We start from the raw sequence: 22,964 nt of genomic DNA, 5'->3' as shown, positions 1-22,964 counted from the left end.
GAGCAGTTACAGCTCAAGGAAAAGCAGTATTTACAGTTATACTATTTGCAGTTTTTATAGTAGTAGCTTCTGTGGTAGTTACAACGATTGCAGGAGTTACAGCAACAGCTGTAGTTATTGTAATACTACTGTTAGGGATACTCAACTTGTTTTGCTTAGGGGCCACCTTTGCAAAATGACAGGAGGCCAGGGGCCAGTCGCAGCAGCCCCACATTTGTTTCTAGGATTTAAGGACATTTCTTGGATTTTTAGGCTGTTTTTAGGATTTTAAGTCAATCCTAGGATTTTGGGACATTTCTAGGATTTTAGGAAGCTTCTAGGATTTAAGGACATTTTGAGGATTTGGGATGTTTCTAGGATTTTAGGACATTTTTAGGATTTCAGGACATTTTGGGTATTTGGAATGTTTCTAGGATTTTGGGACATTTCTGGGATTTTAGGACATTTCTACAATTTTAAGACATTTGGGGGACTTTAGGACATTCGAGGCTTTGGAAAGACCTTTGTCGGGGGTTGGAGGGATCCTTCACTTACATTTTTTTGATAAAGAAGGGACGTTTGCTGATACAAACAATCCAATCAATTTTAGCGAAAATGCAAAAAAAATAAAATAATATTCTAAAGAAAAACAAGGAAAACATCTTAAAAAGAAAACGTAGCCCTATTCGCACAGGTCCAGTGCTCATAATTTAGGAATTAACCCCTGCAGCTGCAAGTGCATTCACACGTGATAACCTACGTCTTTATTTTACTGGAATTAACTGATATTATACCCCAGATATAAAGTGTACAGTCATTTATAACTGCACTTTACACGACACAGAAACACAGCACTATAAGCAGCATGTACAATAACCTCCTTTTCTTCTTTTATATGTCAAACAAACAGAACCAATTCTGCCACACATTGTCACAAGTCATCCATCTCAACAGCTTCATATTTATACCACAATAATTTATCCCCCTCCCACAAAATGTGTTACAATATCATGCGATGTGAGGAAACTGACCCTTTAAAATGTTATTTCCAATAACATAAATGCTTTAAAAATACAGTAAATATAGAAATTTTCAGAGAGTTGATAATTCTGTGTAGAGCTGAGCGTGAAGAAACATTACACACATAACTTAGAAAACTGGTAAGAGCATAAAACAAGACAAGATCACCAAGCACCCTGGTTACTATAATAAAAGCTTTTCTGGTCTGCACTTTCTACATTAAAAAGAAAAAAAGAGAGGATACCAAAGGTTTCAAGGCTTTGCTTTTGTATTTTTATGTGTCACTGGATTTCCATGAATGTGTGGTGTGGCTCCCTCAGGGACAAAAGGGGACAGTTTTCTACGGCGGCCTCTCTGTTAGCTGACGAAGGTGCGTGTACATCTGCATGAAAACCTGGGCTGGTGCAGCTTTAATTAGATTAGAAGAAGGTTTTCACAGTTCACAGTACAGTGAAGGCTAATGTGGCGTGTGTAGGTGTGATGTATTCTCAGGTCTCGTTTCTTGTACAGTTGATCGGTGTACTATGAATAGACTAAAGTTGTCTTCATGTTCACTGCCTTACTGACTCATAGCTGCACTCATACCGCACTGCTGTGTGTAACGGTCTGGAATTTATGTAAATATATGTAACGGCTTTTATTTTACTCTTGCACTCAATGAAATCATTTGGCCTCTTGCGTCAGGTTTACATATTTCAATTACATGTAAATTCCATCAGATCAAATCAGGTAATTCAAATATAAATCAACAATGTACCATTTATATAATTAAATCAAATACATCTGAGATGAATAGATAATGATAATGTGTGTGACTATAGTTCATAGATTTAATTGAATTTACTTTTTACTGAATATAAATTCTATGCATTACAAATATGTTGATGCAGGCTGTTCTCACCACTGTTTGTAAATATATCTGCCAAATGTAATACACCAGAATTTGTATATCACCCACATAATCATGAGCTGGTAATTCAAACATAATTGCGACAGCTGTGATCAGTGACCAATGCGCTTAAAGTAGTGAAGAAAGAACAGAAAGAGCTTAAGTCCAAAAGACTAACATAACCCTAACACATTTTAAACCAAGTGAACTTTGAATTACTGTGTGAAACAAAGTGACTCTTAAGTATCTTTGAGTTATTTTAAGGTACATCTTCATATTGTCATGTTACGTCCATAACTTTACATTGAATGTGACAACGCCCAACCATGTTTCTTTTCCTGAACCTGATATACATAACTTTACCGTCCTAAACTAACCCACATAACTATACATTAAGTACATAACATGACATTGCCAGTTACAACATATGATTGTATTTGTTAATGGTATTTTTTGGTTTAAGTTAGAATTAATTGATTCATTTGGATGGAATTTTGTAAATGAAATATGTGTAAGACCAGCAGTGTGGACTTGAGTCACAACTTGATTACTTTTGACTCAACAAAGTTAAAAAGACTTGCAGTTCGACTTGGATGAAAAAATATGTTATTTAATTTTATGTGTACAACGAATTATTATATTAATTTCACTTAATTTCTTGGGTTAACTAACGATGAGTCCAGACTTATTTTCCTGATTGTTTGAACCAATGCTACAGCATCCAGTTAAGCTACAGAAGAGAAATATGAAAAACTGAAATAACTTTACTGAATGTCAGTTGGACAAAAATAATACCAAAGATGATTTTGTTTGCGTAGAAAAACTGTGCTGTGGTCAAAAAAAGAGAAAAGATTTGCAGCATGCAAAACGCGCAGGTCAAAAACTGCAGTTGGAGCTGCAAAAACTTCATGAAGCTGCAAAAAAACCCAAAACATAATAAGTTGAGGCTAATTTTAGCAAGCTAATGCTTAGCTAATGTTATTACTCCGTTGATGGCATTAAATTTGGTGAGGAGTGCATTATGACTTGTTTGGGACCAGGACTTGGGACTTAAGTGCAAAGACTTGTGACTTGCAAAACATAACTTGGTCCCACTTCTGCAATTGACCAATTTATTTCTTTGTCTTTCACATTATTTTTATTTTTGCACAGTCCAAAACTTCAGAATTGTTTTGGAGAATATGGAGCTGTCCCTTTATGTCTCTTAATAACCGGCAGCTCTGTGCATGTGTGTGTGGTGTGTGTGTGTGTGTGTGTGTGTGTGTGTGTGTGTGTGTGTGTGTGTGTGTGTGTGTGTGTGTGTGTGCATGCAAATGCCTACATTGCCGTTGGTACTAGCATTCTGACTGGCACGTGTTGAGGTTTCTCATTTTCAGCAGGTGCCTATCATGACAATAACAGCAAACCACACGCACACTTCCTTTCCAAACGGAGCGTGTGTGTGTGTTTTGAAAGAACACTCAGTAATCTGTGTGTATTTCAGTTTGAATCACCAACAGGCTCCTTGTCCCTGAGTCAAAATAAGCATATAAATGTTTGTGTTTTGTCCATTCTCGAATTTAAATCTGTCATTGAGACAATGATGGTATTTTAATAGCGCAAACAGCAGTAAAATGTTTACAAAGTGAGCAGTTTCACATGAGCAGTCTATTTGCTCAAGGACTTACTGCTCTGACAAATGCTTGTCATGAACAGAGATGGTTGCCATGTTGACTCATAGCAACCAGGGAGCTTCTGCAGCAGTTGATTTATGTCTTAGTTTGTATTCTTTCCTGTGTACTTTGCTTTAGAAAACCGCCTCTCAGTCAGCGCACATTCATCCTGTTAAAGCCATCATTTCTGAGAGGGGAGGTTATTTTCTTAACTGAGATTTGAAGTGATGCTAACAGCGCTTGATTGCGTCCCATACCTTGATGCTTCACAGCTGTAATCAGAGCAGTGAATGCACTCAGCTACATAATATGAATGCATACTGTCCATTGTGCTGTGTGCGTGGTGCTCAAGCTGAGCAGGAGGGGGATTTTGTGTAGGTTCCAGGTTGTTTGGGTTGATTGCAGGTTGTCATGGACATCTTATTTTCTCCACAGGGTTTGCAGGTAAAGGCGGATTATGTTCCTCTGCTACAGTCCCTGGCCACGTATGGATGGAGGCTCACCTGTGTGCTGCCAACTCCTGTAATCAAGACTAACAGGTAATGACCCTCATCTGACTACTAAAGGGACGTAATGTAATCTGACCTCTAACGACACCTGTTGGCAATCGGGTGGAATTGCAACAGCAGCAACTGCAAGCTGTTGTCTTACTTTTTACCAAAGTGCTTACAAACAACAATTAGAGCACATAAAAAATCTCCATTCAACTTATCATGTGGCTTCTGATTAATTTTAGCTGACCACAGATGGTTCATGTGTCTCCTATTTCCTGCAGGGTAATACTTATGTACACATGTACTTTTTATCTTATATATGTAACTCATTTAGATGTCTTCATTAAAAAGATACATGTAAATAGGATTTTAAAAAGTAAACATGATTAGATTAGAAAAGATTAAAAAATCTGCTACAATTTACAAGAGTGAATGAAATAGAATACAGTAAGACATACACAAAAATCTGACAAAGCGATCTTGCTGAAAAAAATCTAGAGAACCAACTGCATTTAAAAAAGAAGATAAATGTAACTAATAGACTTTAGTTACGTTTACTGTAGATATAAAGTTTACTTTATTATTTCATAAAGATTAGAGCTCTGATCAGCCCGATTCTACATGAACCCGCACAGTTTCTGTCCGAGCCCGAACCAAGGCAGCAGTTTGGGGCCCGAGCCTTCATAAAAACAGGAATTTCTACTGTAAGAGAAAAAAAAAATGCTATATTTTGTTTATTTCAGTACATATTTTTATACATTAAACATTTATTAGAAGCTAAAAGCTGACATGTTTCTTTACAGCCCCTCTCCTTTTGTCACACGGCCTCCCCATCCCTATATCACCTCTCATGAAGCCAATAAAACTCCTGCCATTTACACAAAAGAGATGCCAGTTTCATTTATAAAAAATAAAATAAAATAAAATAAAATACACAGTTAAATTTGCGAGAACCCACACCCGAACTGAATAACTTTAGGTTTAGGTTTACTTCTTTAGCGTTAGGCAACAGATATACTTGGTGAGGTTTAGAAAAAAGCATCATGATTTGGCTTTAAAAAAGTGTGTTCGTTACTGATAATGTCAGGTCATGAGTCATAGTTCACTGTGTAGTATGCCACACATACTAGCACAATATGTTGCTATTAACATCACTTAGTTGACTTCTCGTTTCAAAGGGACCAGAGATAGTGGTCTCATGGGTGTCACTGCATTGTTAACAAAGAATACATATACATTTCTTTTTGTCAAAAGTTCTGTGAATAAAAATTAGGTCACTACAGCCATCTTTTAGTTTTGTTGTAAGGAGGCGGCTCTGAAGTTCACACAAGAACTACAAAGTGTTTCTTAAGAAATGTGAGGCTGAAAAACTTGTGTGTGTGAAAAGTTATTGTACAACTTAAAATCCACAGATATTATAAACTTGTAGCAGACACCCAGACTGTGTATGCCACAGTATCCCTGTGAAAACCGTAGAAGTTACAACACACACACCTCGTCTTTTCAAGTTATTGTTCAAAGAAATATGACGGCTTTTCAAAAAAATTGACCTAAATCTGAGCCAATTTAAAGCTGAGCTTCGAGGCGAGCATGCAGCTGGGAAAGTTTAAAAGCAGCAGCTCTGATTGTTGGTGGAAAATCTCTCCACTTAAATTTAACGGTTCCTCAGCTAAGCCTGTGCTGACTCATCACTCATGGCTGCTGAATGAGTGTACATCCGCTTATGGTCAAAGGCCTTGCATGTTCTTCAGGCTCCCTCAATGAGCTTCACTCCAAGACACAACTTGTTCTTCAACATGTTGATAACGTATCAGTTGAATACGTCTCTCCAGTGAGGCTGAGTCTCCTCAGACCAGTCTTAGAAACCTCTCATGCTGAATAAAAAAAGGCAATATTTCAATAGCCTTCAACATTGAATAGAGATGTTTGTGCTTTAAATGCCATCAAATTATGTTTGACACTAATGATCTGATTGAGTATATTAGTTATCACGGTATAAACATATGTATATTCGGTTGAAGCGAGTGTGAAACTGGATTCACTAAAGTACAGACCAGCTGTAAAATTGTGATAATGTTCATCAGACACTTAACGCTGGGGCAAGCAAGTGGCAGCAAGGAGTCAAGAGAGGGTTAAAAATCATCTGCTTCACGTATTGTTGACAGGGAAATACAGTTTCCTATAATGTATGATAATTAAAAAATTCAAATTAAAACGGCGGGTCATGAAAGGTTAGGACAGAATATTTATGATACTGTCGGTCAAAATGACGCAAGAATAACTTCAGTTCAGGAGGATCTGACATATTAATGCCGAATTCCTGCCCCTCTACAGGAGACAGTCTAGAAAAGAAACAACAAAGAAGGAATTTCACATTAAAAAGGGCATAAATTTGGAGGATCCCTACCTGGTTTGTTGCTTAATTTAATGCATTTTTGGACATAACGAGAATTTTGTCCCCCATCCAAACAATAAAATCGCTGTCCCAAGAGATTTCTATGCTGCCTGTCTGGACTGGACAAATGATTACAGCAGCCAATGGCAATTTGTATATAAATACAGGCATATACGTATTGTTTTAAGACAGACTTGAAAAATGTGAAGCTATTCTTTAATATAACGTGGTGTCAAACTGATGAAGTGCACATGCAGTATTTCCATCAGTGCACTGACCGATTGTTTGCTCTGCCCCCACCTCTGCTGGTCATGTTTACTGCTCTTTCACAGCATAGCTGATTAATTACCTCTCTATTTTCATCCTTTGTGTTTTTTTTCCTACCTTCCCTCCCTCTTTCCTCTCCCTCAAAATGCCACAACACAACAGCCCAACATGGCTAATTAATCAGAGTCGGCCTAGATACAGTACAACACGGAGCTCATTTCTCTCCCTGCCTTGAAAACATTTCGCGCGCCGAAATAATGGTTGATGATCTATTTCAGATTAGCAATACTCATTACACTTGTTTTTGTGCTGTTAACTCCTTCATTTTTAAACAGCAAATTTGCAAATGCGCCCTTTTTTGTAGTCTGAGGGGCTTGCAGACTGCACTTCATCTGGAGGGGTCGGATAAGTGTCAGTGATCTCAGCCGCGTCTGAAATTAATGCTAACTGGTGCTCGGCAGCTTCTCCACACAACATTAATTCATGTAGTTGTCTCGGAGCATGCATTCCTGTTCGCTGCATTCAATTAATGTAGACGGTAATTACATTTTAGAGCCATTAACTACAGTAAATGTGAATTTCTCTACATTAACAATGGAACGAGTGAACAAACGACAGGGAAACAAGAAGGTTCAGATTAATTAGTTAATTATCTAAATTTGCTAAATAGTGATCAAAATATACATTAGAGCAGGGATACTTAACTTGCCTTGCCTGGGGGCCACTTTTACAAAATGACAGGAGACAAGGGGCCATTCCCAGCAGCCCCGTGCATATATGCAAGGGCATTTCTAGGATTTAAGGGATGCAGGATCCTCTGCTAACACTTTTAGCTGTATTTTGATGCTTTTTTATGCACTCTGGCATCTTATGTATGTAAAAATTACAACAAAAAATTCCAGTGTGAATCAATTTATTTTTACTGTGAATTTGAAAATTGCTGGGGGCTCACCTGGCACCCTATTGGGGGCCAGATTCGACTGCAGGTTGATTAACACTGCATTAGCGTCTCAAAGGTATCATTTTATTATGGAGTGCAGATTGTAAAATTGTGCACTCTGAAAGTAACAGCAACATTTCTCCACATTTAGCTCTAAAACATAAATTTAAATCTGTGCAATTTTTCAAAGTCACTTTTTAATCACATATAGAGCAATATTTATTTCATGAAAAATAAGCTAAAGATAATGTGATAAAGATAATGATTTTTCTCACATGGTCTGCCTGAATATATCTGCATACACTCAGTCAGAGGTGTATATTTAATGGATTCAGTGTTACGTGACGTCTCCTGGTCTTCTTCTTCTTCTACTACTCCTTTTCCTTCCTCTTCCTCCTGATTAATGGCGGGTGTTAACTGGCATTTTGGATGCATTTTCGCTCCGCTCTATGGACGTACGGGTGGTTTAATTTATCAAACATTTATTATATCACTATCGACGAAAATTATATTCAGACAGTTATTGTTTTATCGGCCAGCCCTGCTCATATAACACCAACACCCGCTTTATAATAAAAAAAAGATTTAAGATTTAAATGTTTAAGATAAGGAACCTTTAATCTTACTATTTTTGGAAGGAAGATTTGTGTTTTTTGAGCGCAGCATTTTATTTGTCAAGTTGTTGTTTTTTATTGGAGGTGGTAGTTTGCAGCAGAGGTGTGCAGTAGACTTTTATTCTCTATTGATGAAGCTGCCAACAGGTACATTCACCCACAGACAGACACGGGTCAGTGCTGTTATATGTGGCTTCTAGTTATAAAAGTGCGCCTGACACTGACAGCCAAGAGCAGGTTCAGTAAAGGCCTGTAATTTTCTAAGCCATCCACTCCTCTCTGGCTTAATGGGTTGGGGCTTTTGCTGGGAATTCGGGTTAGTTTTCAGCTTTGATTTGCCAGGAAGCTGTCCAGCATTCTTGACAGCCTCGAAAATAGCTTATGGATAAATGGTGGAAGGAAGAAGGTAATGGAAAAAAAAGAAGTTGTGGTGGGCTTTGGATGGTTTAGATAGTAAGCCTTCTGCTGGAGGAGTCTCAAGTCCATTTGATGTTGAGAAAGGCGAGATTTGTAGCAGGCTTTTAGGGTTCTGCAGCAATCATAAACCTGCCATCTTTCCTCATGTGCAAGGTTGAGCTGGCAGCTTAACTTTAGACAGCACCTAACATTTGTGTGTGCGCGCGTGTGCATGTGTTATTGGACTTGTGTCAGATAGCAGTACAGGACAACATATCTCCTTTTAAGTCGTGTCCAATAATAGCAAAAGATAAATAGGAGGAATAAAGCAGAAACAAACAATAAAACTGTCAAAAATGTGGCTGCCACAGGAGATAAAGGCAGAGAGGTAAAACCGAGTTGGAAAGCGAATGCTGGACTATAAAAAGAGCTGTGAATGACGAAGACGAGCAGACGAAGGAGCGGGAGCGAGTGTGAGAGACAAGAAGCCCACTCAGAAATGAATCTGCATTTCTTACCATGATTAATCTGTCAGCACAAGTCCTTGTGCAGATTATCCTTCTCAGAACACAGGAGTGTGACATGTGCATGGGATGGGGGATTATGTTTGGGGGAGCATTGAGGAAGAGAATAAAAATACATGTTCTGAGAAGTTAAAGATGCTCACAAGTCGCACACAGACATTCAGGCGAACTTCAAATCGACTTCTTTGCATGTGTAATCTTTCTTTGCACGGCTCAAACATAAGGGAGGAAATGACACTGACAGACGACAGCAGTGAAGAGGATGGGCCACAAATGCGAGCCCATATCCTTAAACTGTCAGATAAGAGTGTGAAGCATGAGCGGTGAGCAGCAATCGTTCGACTATCTTGATGGAAGGTCAGACAGAGTGGGGATCAATCTGTGTTATCCCAGCTCAGATGAATTATACATATTTATCTTGGAGTTCGGCAGCAATTTTTCAAGCAAAAGAAATTCATAAATTATGAAGAATCTGTCATTGTTTGTAACATTGTTCTTTAAATGTTAAAATGTTGAAAAACAAGAGAGAAAAGCTTATTTCCATCTCGTATTCTCATTTTATGTTGAAGCATTTCTTCAAGGTTCAGTGTTCACTGGGGTTACTGGCAAAAAAAAATATAATATAATGTTTTCTTTAATGCATAATTACCTGAAAATAACCTTAGAATGAGCTGTTTATATCTATATATTCTATGAAGATTTCCATGTTGCAACGCCATGTTTCTACAGGAGCCCATATATAGACATACCAATCACTGGCTCGAGGAAAAGCAATTTGCATTTGTACCATTGTTGGAAGCCCAACTGCATGCACTGATTTGTAACATGAAACTGCTTTATTCAGTGATTTTATTGGTTTAAATCACCGGGTCCCGTTTGTTTGGGAGAGTAAGAGACCTCTGGATCATTCAGCTCCCAGTGAAAATGAGTTATAAGAGAAAAAAGATGAGTACACATTAGAATGTCAAGGGCAAACTGACCATCTCCAATATGCCAAAAAGCTTTAGAAAAACACTGATTTGTAACATGAAACCTCAGCCGATAAAGTAGCTCCTAAAGAATTAACGCTGTAGAAATTCTGAGAAGTTTCAGCTGTTTGCAACCTGTAATAATCACTGCTAGATGTCACTAAATATCTCTAAATGTTACACACTGAACCTTTAAATAAACTAGTACCAAAAATGTAAAAAATGTTTAGTTAAAGAAATAAACTTTCTTGGTGAACTGCAAGCATTTTCAGCTGATGTCCTCTCCTTTCTTTCTTTCCCTTTCTCTCTTTCTCTCTGTCCTCCTCTTTCAGTGATGGAAGTTTGTCCACCAAACAGATTGTTTTCCTGCAGAGACCCGTCTTGGGCCGAAAGAGGAGGGAATCTAAGGTACACGACCTCGCATTCCTCTTTGTATTTCTTGGCTAAAGTGGATGTGGGGTCTCCCACCAGTCGCTGCATCACCAGCTCACCATATATCCAAGGCCAACATCACCTTTTGCCACCTCCAATTCCACAGCTGCTTTTGTTTTAAGTAGACAAACACACACAGTGCTGGACAAATTTGGTCCAAGTCTTTTCTCTTTGAGATATCAGGAATTCTTCAGCAACAGACAAATGTGTTGTTTAGAGAAGCAGGGTTGGTAATGCTTTTTTGGCGACCCTGAATAGTGGCGATAACCTCTAAAGCTAACCTTTGTCCGCAGTGGAATGAATCCATGTTGTCGCTTTCTGTGACCCGAATTTAAACTGCCATCACAACAACAAATTTAATAGGCCTTAAGACTCAGGGAATTGCTAGCGTTAACAAGATTTTCTTGGCCGTTTCTTTGCAGTCTATCCGAGCTCTCTATATCCCTGCAGTGTGTTGAACCCTGCAGAAGTTGTTCAAGTAATTGAGGACATATTGCATTAAATTTTTTGCCTGTTTGTTTGGTCAGACTGCAGGCCTGGAGGCCACCAATAAGTCCCCTCAAAATGGCTTCAATTTCCGTCTCGGCATCAATGAGACTCATTTGAATTAGCTCGTTATCCCAATGCAATATTAGATCCACTGTGATCCATTCTTAATTAAGTCTGTGCGCCCTGCTTTGTGCCCAAAAGCATATTTAAAGAGCTGCAATGCATTCCACTAACATGCTAATGTAAACTTTCAGAAATTGATCTTCAAGCCCCGAGGCAAGTCCAACAAGAACTGCATCAAAGATGCGGCGAAGAACAAGAAGAAGAAAAAAACAAAAACTGAGAGGGAGGCAGAGGATCCCAAGATTCTCGATGAAAGAGAAAAGGTGGAGAAAGAGGAAGGCAAGATTAGGAATGAAAGGGTGAACGCAACAGGTGTGGAGGCAGCAAGAGAAAGTGAGACATCGAAGGAGGTGAGGTGTGATGAAGAGGGCATTGAAATCAGCATAGAGACTGATGAAAAGAACCATGGAGGAGCAGAAACAGAAGAAAAGGGAGCAGAAAACAGCACAGAGGAAGAGGGAGAGGAAAAGGTAGCACTGGATGAAGAGAGATCAAAAGAGAACGGAGAGCCTTTAGAAAACGGAGAGATCCAGGAGGTGACGGAAATCGTAGTCGAAACACAGAGCGAGACCAAAGAAAAGGAGGACATGGAAGTGGAGGCTGTGATCGAAAACGGGGTGGAGACGGATGACGAGAAAGACGAGGGTGACGAGATCGGGATCAAACGCAAGGCAGAGGAACAAGCAGGCGTGGAGGTCATCGCCAAGGAGATCGTGATGGATTCGCAGGCCGCACAAAGCCCAGAGGAGACTCAAGAGTAGTCCCAAGTGGTCCAAGTCAAGGTTTTCCCCTGCCCTACCTCTCAAAGTCCCCATCTAAAGAACTGGTTCACAGTGTTGTCCCTGATCCAAATTAAAGGGGCATTGATCCCCATCGCTGCAGCATTCTCCAAACCGACCATCTTTCATAGACTATTCCCCCGCAACCTGCCACAGTGTAGCTTCAGAGCGATTTCATGTAACCGCAGACATCAGCCCTACTGTATAACCACACATACTGAATGTATATATCCAAAACAGAAGCCGATAGTGCAGGAAAGTCAATGTGGAGACACTGGAATCACTGGATGAGGATCAGCAGGAGGGTGAATATCTAGATTTTTCTTATGATCAGATTAGGAGCGTTTTTCTTTTGTTTGAGAAGAATAGGAAACACTTTAAAGGCCTGGTCACACCTGCACTGGAATTAGCAAGAACTGTGTGAACGTATTGTTCCTGTTAGTGATTGAGTAACTGCTAGTTCACAGTCATAATTTCATAATTAGCCCAATAGGGAGAAAATAGAAAAAAACTAGAAGAGCTACAAATTTGTGCAAAACTTAAGCAATATTTTTGAAATGTCGTTGAAACAAGTGATGTTAAGCGACCTCTCCCCTCGCGATAACATACCAAGAAGCATGGCGATGGATGTCAAAACATCAGCCATGTAGGCTGTATTATTATGTTGGAACAGCCACGTATGAGGGATTTCTGGGAGGTGATAATCCATGACTTCACAGAGGAATTGTGGATTTAAAACTTTCGGATGATCCGCTCAACTTTTGAAAAGTTTTGCAATGCAATAACACCTCTTTTAGCACCTGCTGCATCACGCCTGAGGGAGCCAGTTACGGACAAGCACATAGCCATAGCTATTTATAAACTGGCTACCTGTGCAGAGTACAGGGTAGTGGCTGAGATGTTTGGCGTTAGCAACACCACTGTCCACAGGTGTGTGTATGGTGTTTGCCAGGCTATATGCACAAAACTGATGAGGCGGTACATTGCTTTGTTGTACATCATGTGCCCTATAAAAGCGGAAAATGTGTTCCCATTGCAGCATTGCGAAATACGACTGTTTCAAATCGCCTGAAAAAGGACCTCATGTGAGGGTAAAAACTATTTTGCTATAAATGAGTTGGGGGTTTTTTTCAAAATTGATGTCTTTGCAATAGGCGTATTTTACATTTGCAATTTCAATTTGTGCAATTTGAGGGTTAATGGAAACACACATGCTTGTTAGCACTTATACTTTGCCAACTGGCTAATAGTCCCTACGTCACCAAGCCTCTATAACAACAAATTTCACCAAAGTATGGGAATAAATCTGCTGGTGTGACCGGGCGTTTAAGGGAGTGAGGAGCGTTATATGATTCTCATTGCAATGAATTGAGGGGTTAGAAAAACTGACAGAACAGCAGTGATCATGGACCGAAGAAAGTTCTCTGCTCGCTTTTAAAGAATAGTTTGAGACAGTCCTCATAGTCGCACCCAGATATAGCACCTGTTACAAGAGGTACTTTTACTGAGCAGCTTTTCTCAGTTTGTGAAGCTGAGAAAAGACAAGACAGCTCCGAAAATCCAAGAGGCAGAATCTTGACAGGTCACAGTGCTCATCCACACGACTGACAATATAAGGGCAGGCAGGCGTGCTCAGAAAAGCATCTTAACGTGATCTGAGGCTGCATCACTATTTCCTTCGTTCTGTGTACCACAGTAAGTTGCGATGTGGAGGTAACTTGGAGGAGAACGCCGGCAGAGGTGATGGGAAAGGCATTTGTTGCGACAGGCAATCCAAAGTATGGTGAAGAGATAATTGTTTACGCAGAGCTCTAAGCCGTCAAGTGCTTCAAAGAGAGCCGATAATCACTCTTTGGTGTGGTGCGCTAAGCTCACCTTGCATACAGAATGTTCCATATTCAAAGCCGAGTCAGATAAGGATGTGAAATTCAGCTGAATGTTTGCAGCTCGGAGGGGCAGAACTCATTTTTAGATGCACCTAGTTAGCTTTCACATACAGGGAGGTGAGGATTTATTTCTGCACAAAGTTGCATTTTTAATTACATTTCCAATGAACGACCGCAAACAAAAGCTCTCATCAGCGCGGAGACAAGGTTAAGCTGTGTGGTCAGGGCCGAGACTCGCTGTTTACGAAGACCAAAGCTGGAGATTGACAGAGAGAGACACGGAAAGAGAGCAAAAGAGAGACCACAGTGCCGAAGAGAGTCGAATAAAAGAAATGAATAGGCTCATTTAAAGTAACGGCCGTTTGCGTTCCACATTCCCCTGTTGAGATTTCCTCCATTATTTTACCTCCAGCTCTTTAAGCACCTCTTTCCAGACATCATTTCTGACAATAACCGAGTCATAATGTGCTGTTTCATGGCATCGTGTAGCTTTCCATTTTAAAAAGGGGGGATGGGGGGAGGTGGGAAGGTGGCGACGTTCACGGTGCAGAGCTCTCATTAGCTCACTAATGGGTTTTGTCAGTGGGGTATCTGTCAGGAATCATGCATTTATAATGGAGGTCACTTATTGGGGGATGTATTGACGGCGGGGCGAGGAAATAGCCTTCAGATTTTACGCTGATGTCATTGGGGATCATTTTTGCACTGAGGAGGAGGTGTCAAAAATTCTTGCAAAGATATTTCACACACGTCTGAAAACATTCACTGAAACCTTTGGCCAATCAAGGACTTTGAAACCTGAAGCGACTTAACTTAACTTGTGCTGCTTTCAGACTCCTTTCACAGGTATTTAAACCTTTACAACCTGAGCAAATTAGCAAAATACCGGGGCGGGCAACTAAAGAAGATATGACCCAGAAATTTGTAAGAAACTGGTTAAAAAATAAAAACAAATAAAAAACATAAAGTTAAATTTAAAAAAGACCTGAGAAGTGACAAAGCGACAAAGTGCTTAAATGTAATAATAATATTGTGGCACAATTTTAAATATATATATAATTGAGATAAAAATAAATATGGTTTTCTGGACATCTTTCCCCTTGATTTTTAAAAATAATTTTTTAATGAAAGAAGAAATTACCCCAAAATTAGCAAGAAATTAGCAAAAGTAGAAGTAAAAGTAAAAAAAAAAAAAAAAGCCAAAGAAAAGAAAAAGAAAACAAGAAAATCACGAAATCACGTTGGAAAAATGCTTAAAAATTATATTGACTTTGGAGCATAATTGGAAATATTTAATTATGATAATTATGATAAAAATATGCTTTACGGCCAGCTTTATTCCTTTTTCCCCTAGATATTTTTACCTTGCTTTTTCAAAAATACTTTTTTTCAATTTTCTGATAGCAGCACAAAAAATGACGTTGATCCAGGTTTCAAAGGGTTAAACAGAAGAAACTTGAGAAATCCTGAGCAAACTGGTGCAATTACTTTCAAAAACATGGAGAAAAAAGGCAATGAGCAACTTTGTAAGAAACGCTCCACAAATTGCAAGAAGTAGAACAAGAAGATTTTTAGAAGATTTTTTTAGAAAATCTTTTTTCATCTAAAGGAAAAAATAGAAATTCTAGGGAAAAACTATATCTAGAATTATCAGAATTCATTATTCTTATAATAATTTTTAAGCACTTTTCTGAGGTTATTTCCTTGTTTTTGTTTTGTAACTTTTACTTTTTTTCATTTTTCAGAGGATGTTCTTATTGCTAATTTCTTTTCTAATGTTTTTGAACGCTATCAAGCCAATTTGCTCAGGTTCTATGCCAAACTACCCGCCGTCCTGCTTCACACAGTCATTTGTCATAATTTGGATCTTTTGTTTTATGGGAATAGATGGTCAAGAACAACATCTCCTTTTTTCGGAGATGAAACAACCACAAACAAGTGAGATCGATTATGCTGAATAAGTGCTCTCCTTAATGAATCCACCCGCCGCTGAGATTCTTTTCAATGTAAAATGGCAAAGTGTTTTTGTGTAGAGTAGAATATAAAAACTGTGACCAGCTTAGCCTTATTACTATACTGTAAATGGCCCACGATCTGCTTTTAGAAATGTCCTGTAGAGGCACAATGGTGATTTTAAGTGTTATATGTTTGTTATAGTCAAACAGGAAAGATTTGCTACAGTCAGTGTTGGTATTTTGAAGCTGTTGTTCCTCGTTTTATTACTGGAATTCAGAGTGAGGGGATAAAAGTGTTTGTCTATATGAAGGTAATATGTTTTGGAGTTATTTTTGAACTTTTTTTATTATTATTATTGTGACTGTTCTGTTTTTGAGTCAAGAGTTTTTACTGTGTTGCCTCTGCTGTTCCGCTAAAGCTTGCTAAAATGTATTTCTGACTGACGCTTCGAGCTACCTCCCGAGGGCTGTTGTTGGTTTAAACTGAGAGGGGGTCGCCGTGTGCGTGACCTCCAGACACATACGCTCCTTGTCCACTCGCCCTCCACTATGACGGAACTGTGAGCATGATCGCTAATGGCAGACAAGGTCATGGGTCACGTTTGAGCCAGGATGGATTTTCCACAGCTGTACACAGGAGTTTGCACGAGCACATGACAAAATAACCACTCTGATAATATTGAATTATGAAGTCATATCGTAATATTCTCTGTGGTATTTTCTTTTCTTGTTTTATTTAAACTTCACTCTCTCGGCTGCTTTTAGCTTTGGGCTGTTTGAGCTTTAATAAGCACTTATTGTATTCAAGAAATATTTCATGCTCCCTCTTGCTCCCGACTGGAGCGACTGAGACTCAGCTGTCACTTTCACACGTTTGTCAGAATGTGACAAATATGAATTATGAAAGGCAATACCAGAAAGACGCCTTGTTTTGATAGCTGACGAGATCATTATGAATATTTGAGAAATATCCCCACTGAATCCTGATCAAGTTATTTTGTCAGATTTAATCAATTTCTCCATTTTCCCCAGCGTTGAGATAAACATTTTAACTGTCATCTATCTGTTTTATGAATATGAATTTGTTTCAGTATACTCGCCCTTCTCCTTTTTTTGTGTTTTTTAATCTAAAGCTGTGACATTTATTCCCCTTTGGCATCCTGTGAAAACAGACTCATCATATTCCACTTTAACTAGAAAAGCAGAGTTTAGAAAATCGGATAAAGGGACGGATCAGATTTTTTGGAGTGGGGTTGTATGAGGTACTTATCCATAGACAGTATGTTACAAAAAGTAAATGTCAGTCAGCACGCCCCAAGTTTGGAGAAGCCGGCTCGAGTCTGATTGGGGTCAGCAATGAAACATATTATAGCCACCTAAAGAAAAATCAGTATCAGTTCAAGTGTACGCTGTATTGAGAGTATTTTCACTGATCTATCTTTATGTCAGACAGTGAATTACTGAAAACTATGCGGCTGTTATATTGCTCTCCTAAAAGCCAAACTCCATTGACAAAAACAGTGATTTTAACATCTCTGAACACAGGAGCTGCTGGTCTACTGCTGTCTCAATCAGTTAGTTGGTTTGTGTTATTATGTGATTTTGGCTTTTTGAAGGGTTAGTTTGGATTCACCAAAGTCACACAATAACACAAACTGACAAACCGATCGAAGCAGCGGTGGACCGGCAGCTCCTGTGTTCAGCGAGCGAAAATTACTGTTTTTCTTAATGGAGTCTGGTGGCTTTGACTTGACTGGAAAGACGGCCCGATAATAAAACTAGGATGACTATGCCATCAAGCAAAAGCATAAGGCATAAACTTTTGAAATTGATGCTACATGACAAGAGAGAGAAGAAAACAGGTAATAAATAAATAAAAAACAAAAAAACTCAAACAATAAAACTACTTTTTTTTCACATTTTCTCATGTTTTTTATTATAAAACTTCTAATAATTTTTCTGTCTCTCTCTTTACACTTATTTTCAGGCCATTTTCTTGTCACCTTTTCCTAATTTGTTTAAGGTATAATGGGTACAAAAATGGTGTTTGGACACAGAAAACTGATGCCTGCCCAGGTTTCAGAGGTTTAACATCTTCCCCATCAAAAAAGGGCTGTCTGACAGAAAGATAAAATGGGGAAAATACTCTCCATATAGTGTACACTTAAACTAATATTGGTTTTTTTGGGCGGTTAAAGAACGGTTTTGTTGCTGACCCTCATCCACAGCAGTTAATTGTCGGGCTCCAGTTTGCTTCTCCAAACTGCGGACCGATCCACTGTATGTGATAAACTGAGCACCTAAAACAACCCCACTTTAAAAAAAAATCCAAATTATCCCTTTAAGGTGCGAGGTGATCTCATGTGATACGTTTTTTTCTCGACTCACTACATGCCGGTCCGACATCCACAAGCAAGGATGATGGGAATCTTGACAAAAGTTACACCCGGCCCTGTATCCGCCGCCCGCCCGCCGCGGCCTTCGGGGCCCCATCTCTCCCCGATAAGAGCTGATTGGTGGCAGTGCAGTCTCACCTCTGACATGAGCACACTCCAGGGACTGTGGGTAATTGAGATTTTTTTTTTTAATCTGGTAATAAGAAAAACAGACAGGGAGAGAAAAGCGAGGCAGGATCTCACACTCCATCAGTTAAATGATGCTGAACCATGTTAACTCAGCCGTCCGTGAAAAGAAGGAGACCTTTGACTAATGTTTGACTTAAATATACATTTGCAGCACTCTGCCTGTTTGTGTTAAAAAAAAAAAAAAAAAGAAAAAAAAGGTAATAAACAGTTTCCCGTCTTCTATCAGCATAATTGTCTCTGAGCCTCAGTAGTGGCGCTGGTGCAATCGTTCTTGGTAACGCTGTAAAGAAAAATAAAATGGTTCATTTCCTGTGTGCTACTATGATGTGAAATGGGCAGAGTAGAAATGACAGAACATGATACAATAGGATGCCGTCATTTTTTTCCCTCTGTGTTGTCACTTTAGCTTGCTCACAGCCTCTGGAAAATGTATTCTTGGGTTTTTTTGTCTCTGATGTTTTTTTATCACCTCGGCTGCCATCTTGAATGTTGAGTATCTTTGATCATGTGCTGTTGTCACTTGCATAGCAGTGTTTGCTATCAAGGAAGAAGAAGTATTCTTTATCTTTGCTATCCCGAGTATGTCCACATTCCTATTGTTCATGACATCTGTACAATTTGTATATTATAAAATGATTTATATTTAATGTGTACATGCGTCTTTGCTTCTTTTGTGTCAAAGGAAAAACGGCTTCTGTTTGTTGAAGCAGCTGCTATTTAAAGTAACAAAGCACAAAGCTTTTTTTTTAGGAATTGAAGTTTAGCTCCAGACGAACTCGTTTGCTGTTTCCTTTTTCAGTTTGAGGGAAAATATTTCCACAGATGCAAACACCCTGCAATCAGAGGTGAAGCTGAATCCATTTAAAGGGAGAATTCACCACAAAATCAAAAATACATACATTAAATATAAATTATTTCATGCCACATACAAGTGCAGGTATTTTTCATTCCCCACAGTGTGATTTTGCTGTAAGTATCGCAAGTATCTATATTTTAGAGATGTGGTTTAATGTGCAAATGTGTGAAAAGACAGCACACTTACAGAGTTATCGTGTAAAATTCTGCAAGAATATTTATACTACTGAGTGATTTAAATAAGATCACAGTCATTTATCATTATGAACCGGTACGTTCATAATCAACACTCTGCAACTCACACCAAAACAATCTATACTGACAAAAAAACACTTCGGGAAAGAGAAAAAAAACAGGTATTTTTTTATTTTTGAGGTGAACTGTATCTTTAAGGCTAGTGTAACCAATAATTTTACATTAAATGGATCACATGACATATTGTAAAGGTGCTGCTCATAGTGTCGACTGCAGTTACTCTGAGCTCTATATGGTGCATTTTAGGGTTTTCAGCTCATTCTTTTAGGTTTCCGCAGCCTTATTTCCTGATACAGCAGGCAGCTGTGCAATTCTGCAAACATACTGCAGCCGACTACTCTACAACAAATAGTGCACGAGCAAAATTAGTGACTTGCTGGTGAAGAAAATGGAGCACTTCCCTGCTAAACAGCCAGATATCCGCCTGAAGATTTAGTGGAGACCAAAAATAGAACTAAAACAAGAGTGAATACTGGACTGAAATTCATCAGGTGGCCTGAAAAATGACTGCTAATGCTGCTCCGTATCTACTGGTTGTGTAAATAAGGAATTCTTGCTTAATAAATTTGCCATATCAACTTAAAATTTAAAATTAAACATTTAGATGATGTATGAGATTTGTCTTTTTTTAAGTTCATGTCTAAAAATGTGAAAGCATTGTGCGTTGAGCGCCATCTAGTTCCATTATATCGTAGAGAAGACAGACATCTGTACAGCTGATATCTTTAACACTCACCACCGAAACAATCTAGATCGATCAAAACCACGACAGGTGAGAGAAAATATAGGCATTTTCTGATTTTTGGGTGAACAAGTCCAAGTGAACGATTTAGCCCCCCAAAAAATAAAAAACTGCCCATTTAATACTCTAATTCAGTCTTGTTGTTGTTCATAATGACAGAGATATAAACTGTTATCTTACTTGAATCACTCCAAAGTATAAATATTCGTGCAGAATTTTATACAATAACTTGGTTGCTACACAGCAAAAACCACACTGTGGGAAATATAAATTACCTGCACTTGCATGTGACATTAAAGATTTTATATTTATTTTAGTATCGCCATGGGCAACTGACTACAAAGCTGTCTTTTCAGCCTGCAAGATATTCACAAGTCATGGATTGAGGTTATAGAAAAAACATCACGAGAATGAGCGGAGTCGAGAGCTACAGCGGCTTTACCTGCAACCTTGAGAATCAGCACACACACACACACACACACACACACACACACACACACACACACACAGCAGTCAGGTCGGTGCTCAAGCTACCTGTGTGTCGTTAACTGGCAAAAAAAAAAGTTCTTACCAATGATCTGTTCTAGTCGTGCACAAAGCGAGTCCACGGAGGAATGTAACTGGAAGACGAAATGAAAACTTCAGTCCACTGAACACAGTAGAAATACAAAAAGAAGTAGGATAAGGTGTCTTTTTTTCCTTTTTTTTTCAAAAAAAAACTGCTCCATCTGGTTATTACTGCAGCGATCTTAGAATAGATCAGCTTTACAGTTATTACACCCAAACACCACAACAATACCATTCATCTCGCCCTTACATCAAAACAATGCCATTCAGCCCCAAACCTGTCCCTCATGCATCAATATTTCACATAACAACCGAGGCCGGCAGCTATGATAATGACCCTACGGTGTTTTATGAACAGAAGTATATTTACAGTTGAGTCTACACAGCCGGTGGTGATCTATAAGTCATGAGCTCAGAGCTCAGGGGAGCGTACGGTCATTAAGACGAGGGCTTTGCCCTCAACCAAAACCACCATCACCATATCCATTCTGTTCAGTACAGGCGGCGTTAATTGCTCTTGAGGCAGATTGGGGACCGCTAAGCTGGTCAGACACACATTGAGCCGGTGGTTTGGACATTATGACCCGCGGCGCTACATCCTCGAGGTTCCACTCCAGGACCCAGAGGTAATGCGGCTCAACAACTCGCTGAGGCTGCAGAGTCTTTTGAATAATGAAGTTCCTTCTGAGAGTTGAATTATTGTGGTGCAGGACGCCATAACAGCATTCAGGTCGGGTTTGATGTTGATTCAATGCAGGTTTTAAGCCTCCGTGCCCAGAGGGTCTCTGTGGTTCACTAAGAGGTGGAGCTGCACGGCTGGTCCAGGTGTTCAACATTGAATTGATTGATTCAGAATTCATTACAGCCATAAAAATCAGTCTCAGATGTTTGTTCTGGATGTGTCCTGCCATAAAATGTCACCGTTTCTGGTGAGATGTGGGTTTAAGTTCCCTGAGACGCTGCACTGCCATCTAGTGGCTGTTACACATTAAAATTACACAGGACTCTGTAAGAGCTGAAATCTTTGGTGAGTATTTGATCCAGAGGAAATTAATTGGCTACAAATGTAATTCCTGACACCTAATCTCTAATCTATCAAATGAAATGAAAATAACAAACATTTGCAGGTTGTAGTTTCTCCAGTGTGAATTTGCAGCTTTTTTTCATAACATGTAAAAACAATAAATCCCTTTAAGTTTTAAATGCTTAAAATGCCCTTAAAGGGACACTACACCGATTTTGCTCACAAAGTCAAAGCAGGGATGGAAAGATTACTAGAATATCATACTCAAGCAGGGACGGATAACTGAACAGGCAAACTGAGCACAGGCCCCGGGGCCTTAAGTGTCAGGGGGCCACCTGGCCCTCATTTCAAAATGTCAAATGTGAATTAACATGTACTAGCCAGGAAGAGACTCAAACACTGTGTTCACACTGTAAGCCTTAGTGCTCAATTTGGATTTTTTTGTAAATCATATTTTTGAATGTAGCTGTTCATCTTATTGTATAAATGTGGCCAATATCAGACTCGAATGTGAGCTTGTCATGGCGCTGCTGTGGCCCACATGCCCAGAACAACAAGAGGCTCTATGGCACTTCTCAATGGCCATGTTCTGATAGAGCAACCCATCGAGGAGAAATACTGATGCAAATGGACAGAGTCTTCCTCATTTTATAGAAAACTGTCAATCTAGGGTGACGTAAAAGTCACACAGTATTCAGATACGGGTCGCGTGGTTCAGACTGAGGTCACATATTTCATTAAAAATAACCCACATATCTGTATCTGATTTAGAGTCACATATGAAAGTGGCCCCAATCTGATCTGAAAAGATCAGATTGGGAAGAAGAAAGAAGAAAGACCACAAAGAGATGCAAAGATTCTGCAAAGAATCACAAAATGACTACAGAGAGAAATAAAACGCCCCAAAAAACCACAATATTACAAAACCACTTATAGATACGGATTGAATGAGTACTATACTCAGCAGGGATGTATCACTGAATTGTCCTACTTGTTACAAAGTGTCACTGACCACTTGCAAACTAACAGGTATCTGCCAGGAAGAGACTCAAAATGACCACAAACAAGCAAAGAAACTACAAAGCCACAAAATAACCACTAAAACAAGCAAAGGAACTACAAAGACACAAAATA

At 39.1% G+C, this 22,964-nt stretch overlaps 1 protein-coding gene across 1 annotated transcript in view; it reads left to right on the top strand.

Moving 5' to 3' along the window:
- LOC121945724 (raftlin-like) overlaps positions 1 to 12,706 on the top strand; it is a 133,387-nt gene extending 120,681 nt beyond the window's left edge. The window contains exons 8-10 of the mRNA XM_042490029.1: positions 3,976 to 4,079; positions 10,471 to 10,546; positions 11,314 to 12,706. Coding sequence (XP_042345963.1) covers positions 3,976 to 4,079; positions 10,471 to 10,546; positions 11,314 to 11,943 — 810 coding nt within the window. The 3' untranslated portion in view covers positions 11,944 to 12,706. The remainder of the gene's footprint in view (positions 1 to 3,975; positions 4,080 to 10,470; positions 10,547 to 11,313) is intronic.
- Positions 12,707 to 22,964: the final 10,258 nt, after the last annotated feature.

Source organism: Plectropomus leopardus, chromosome 7 (assembly GCF_008729295.1).
Source record: "Plectropomus leopardus isolate mb chromosome 7, YSFRI_Pleo_2.0, whole genome shotgun sequence".
Taxonomy (NCBI): domain Eukaryota; kingdom Metazoa; phylum Chordata; class Actinopteri; order Perciformes; family Serranidae; genus Plectropomus; species Plectropomus leopardus.
Note: the sequence above shows the minus strand (reverse complement) of the source record. Positions and strands in the feature narration are given on the sequence as shown.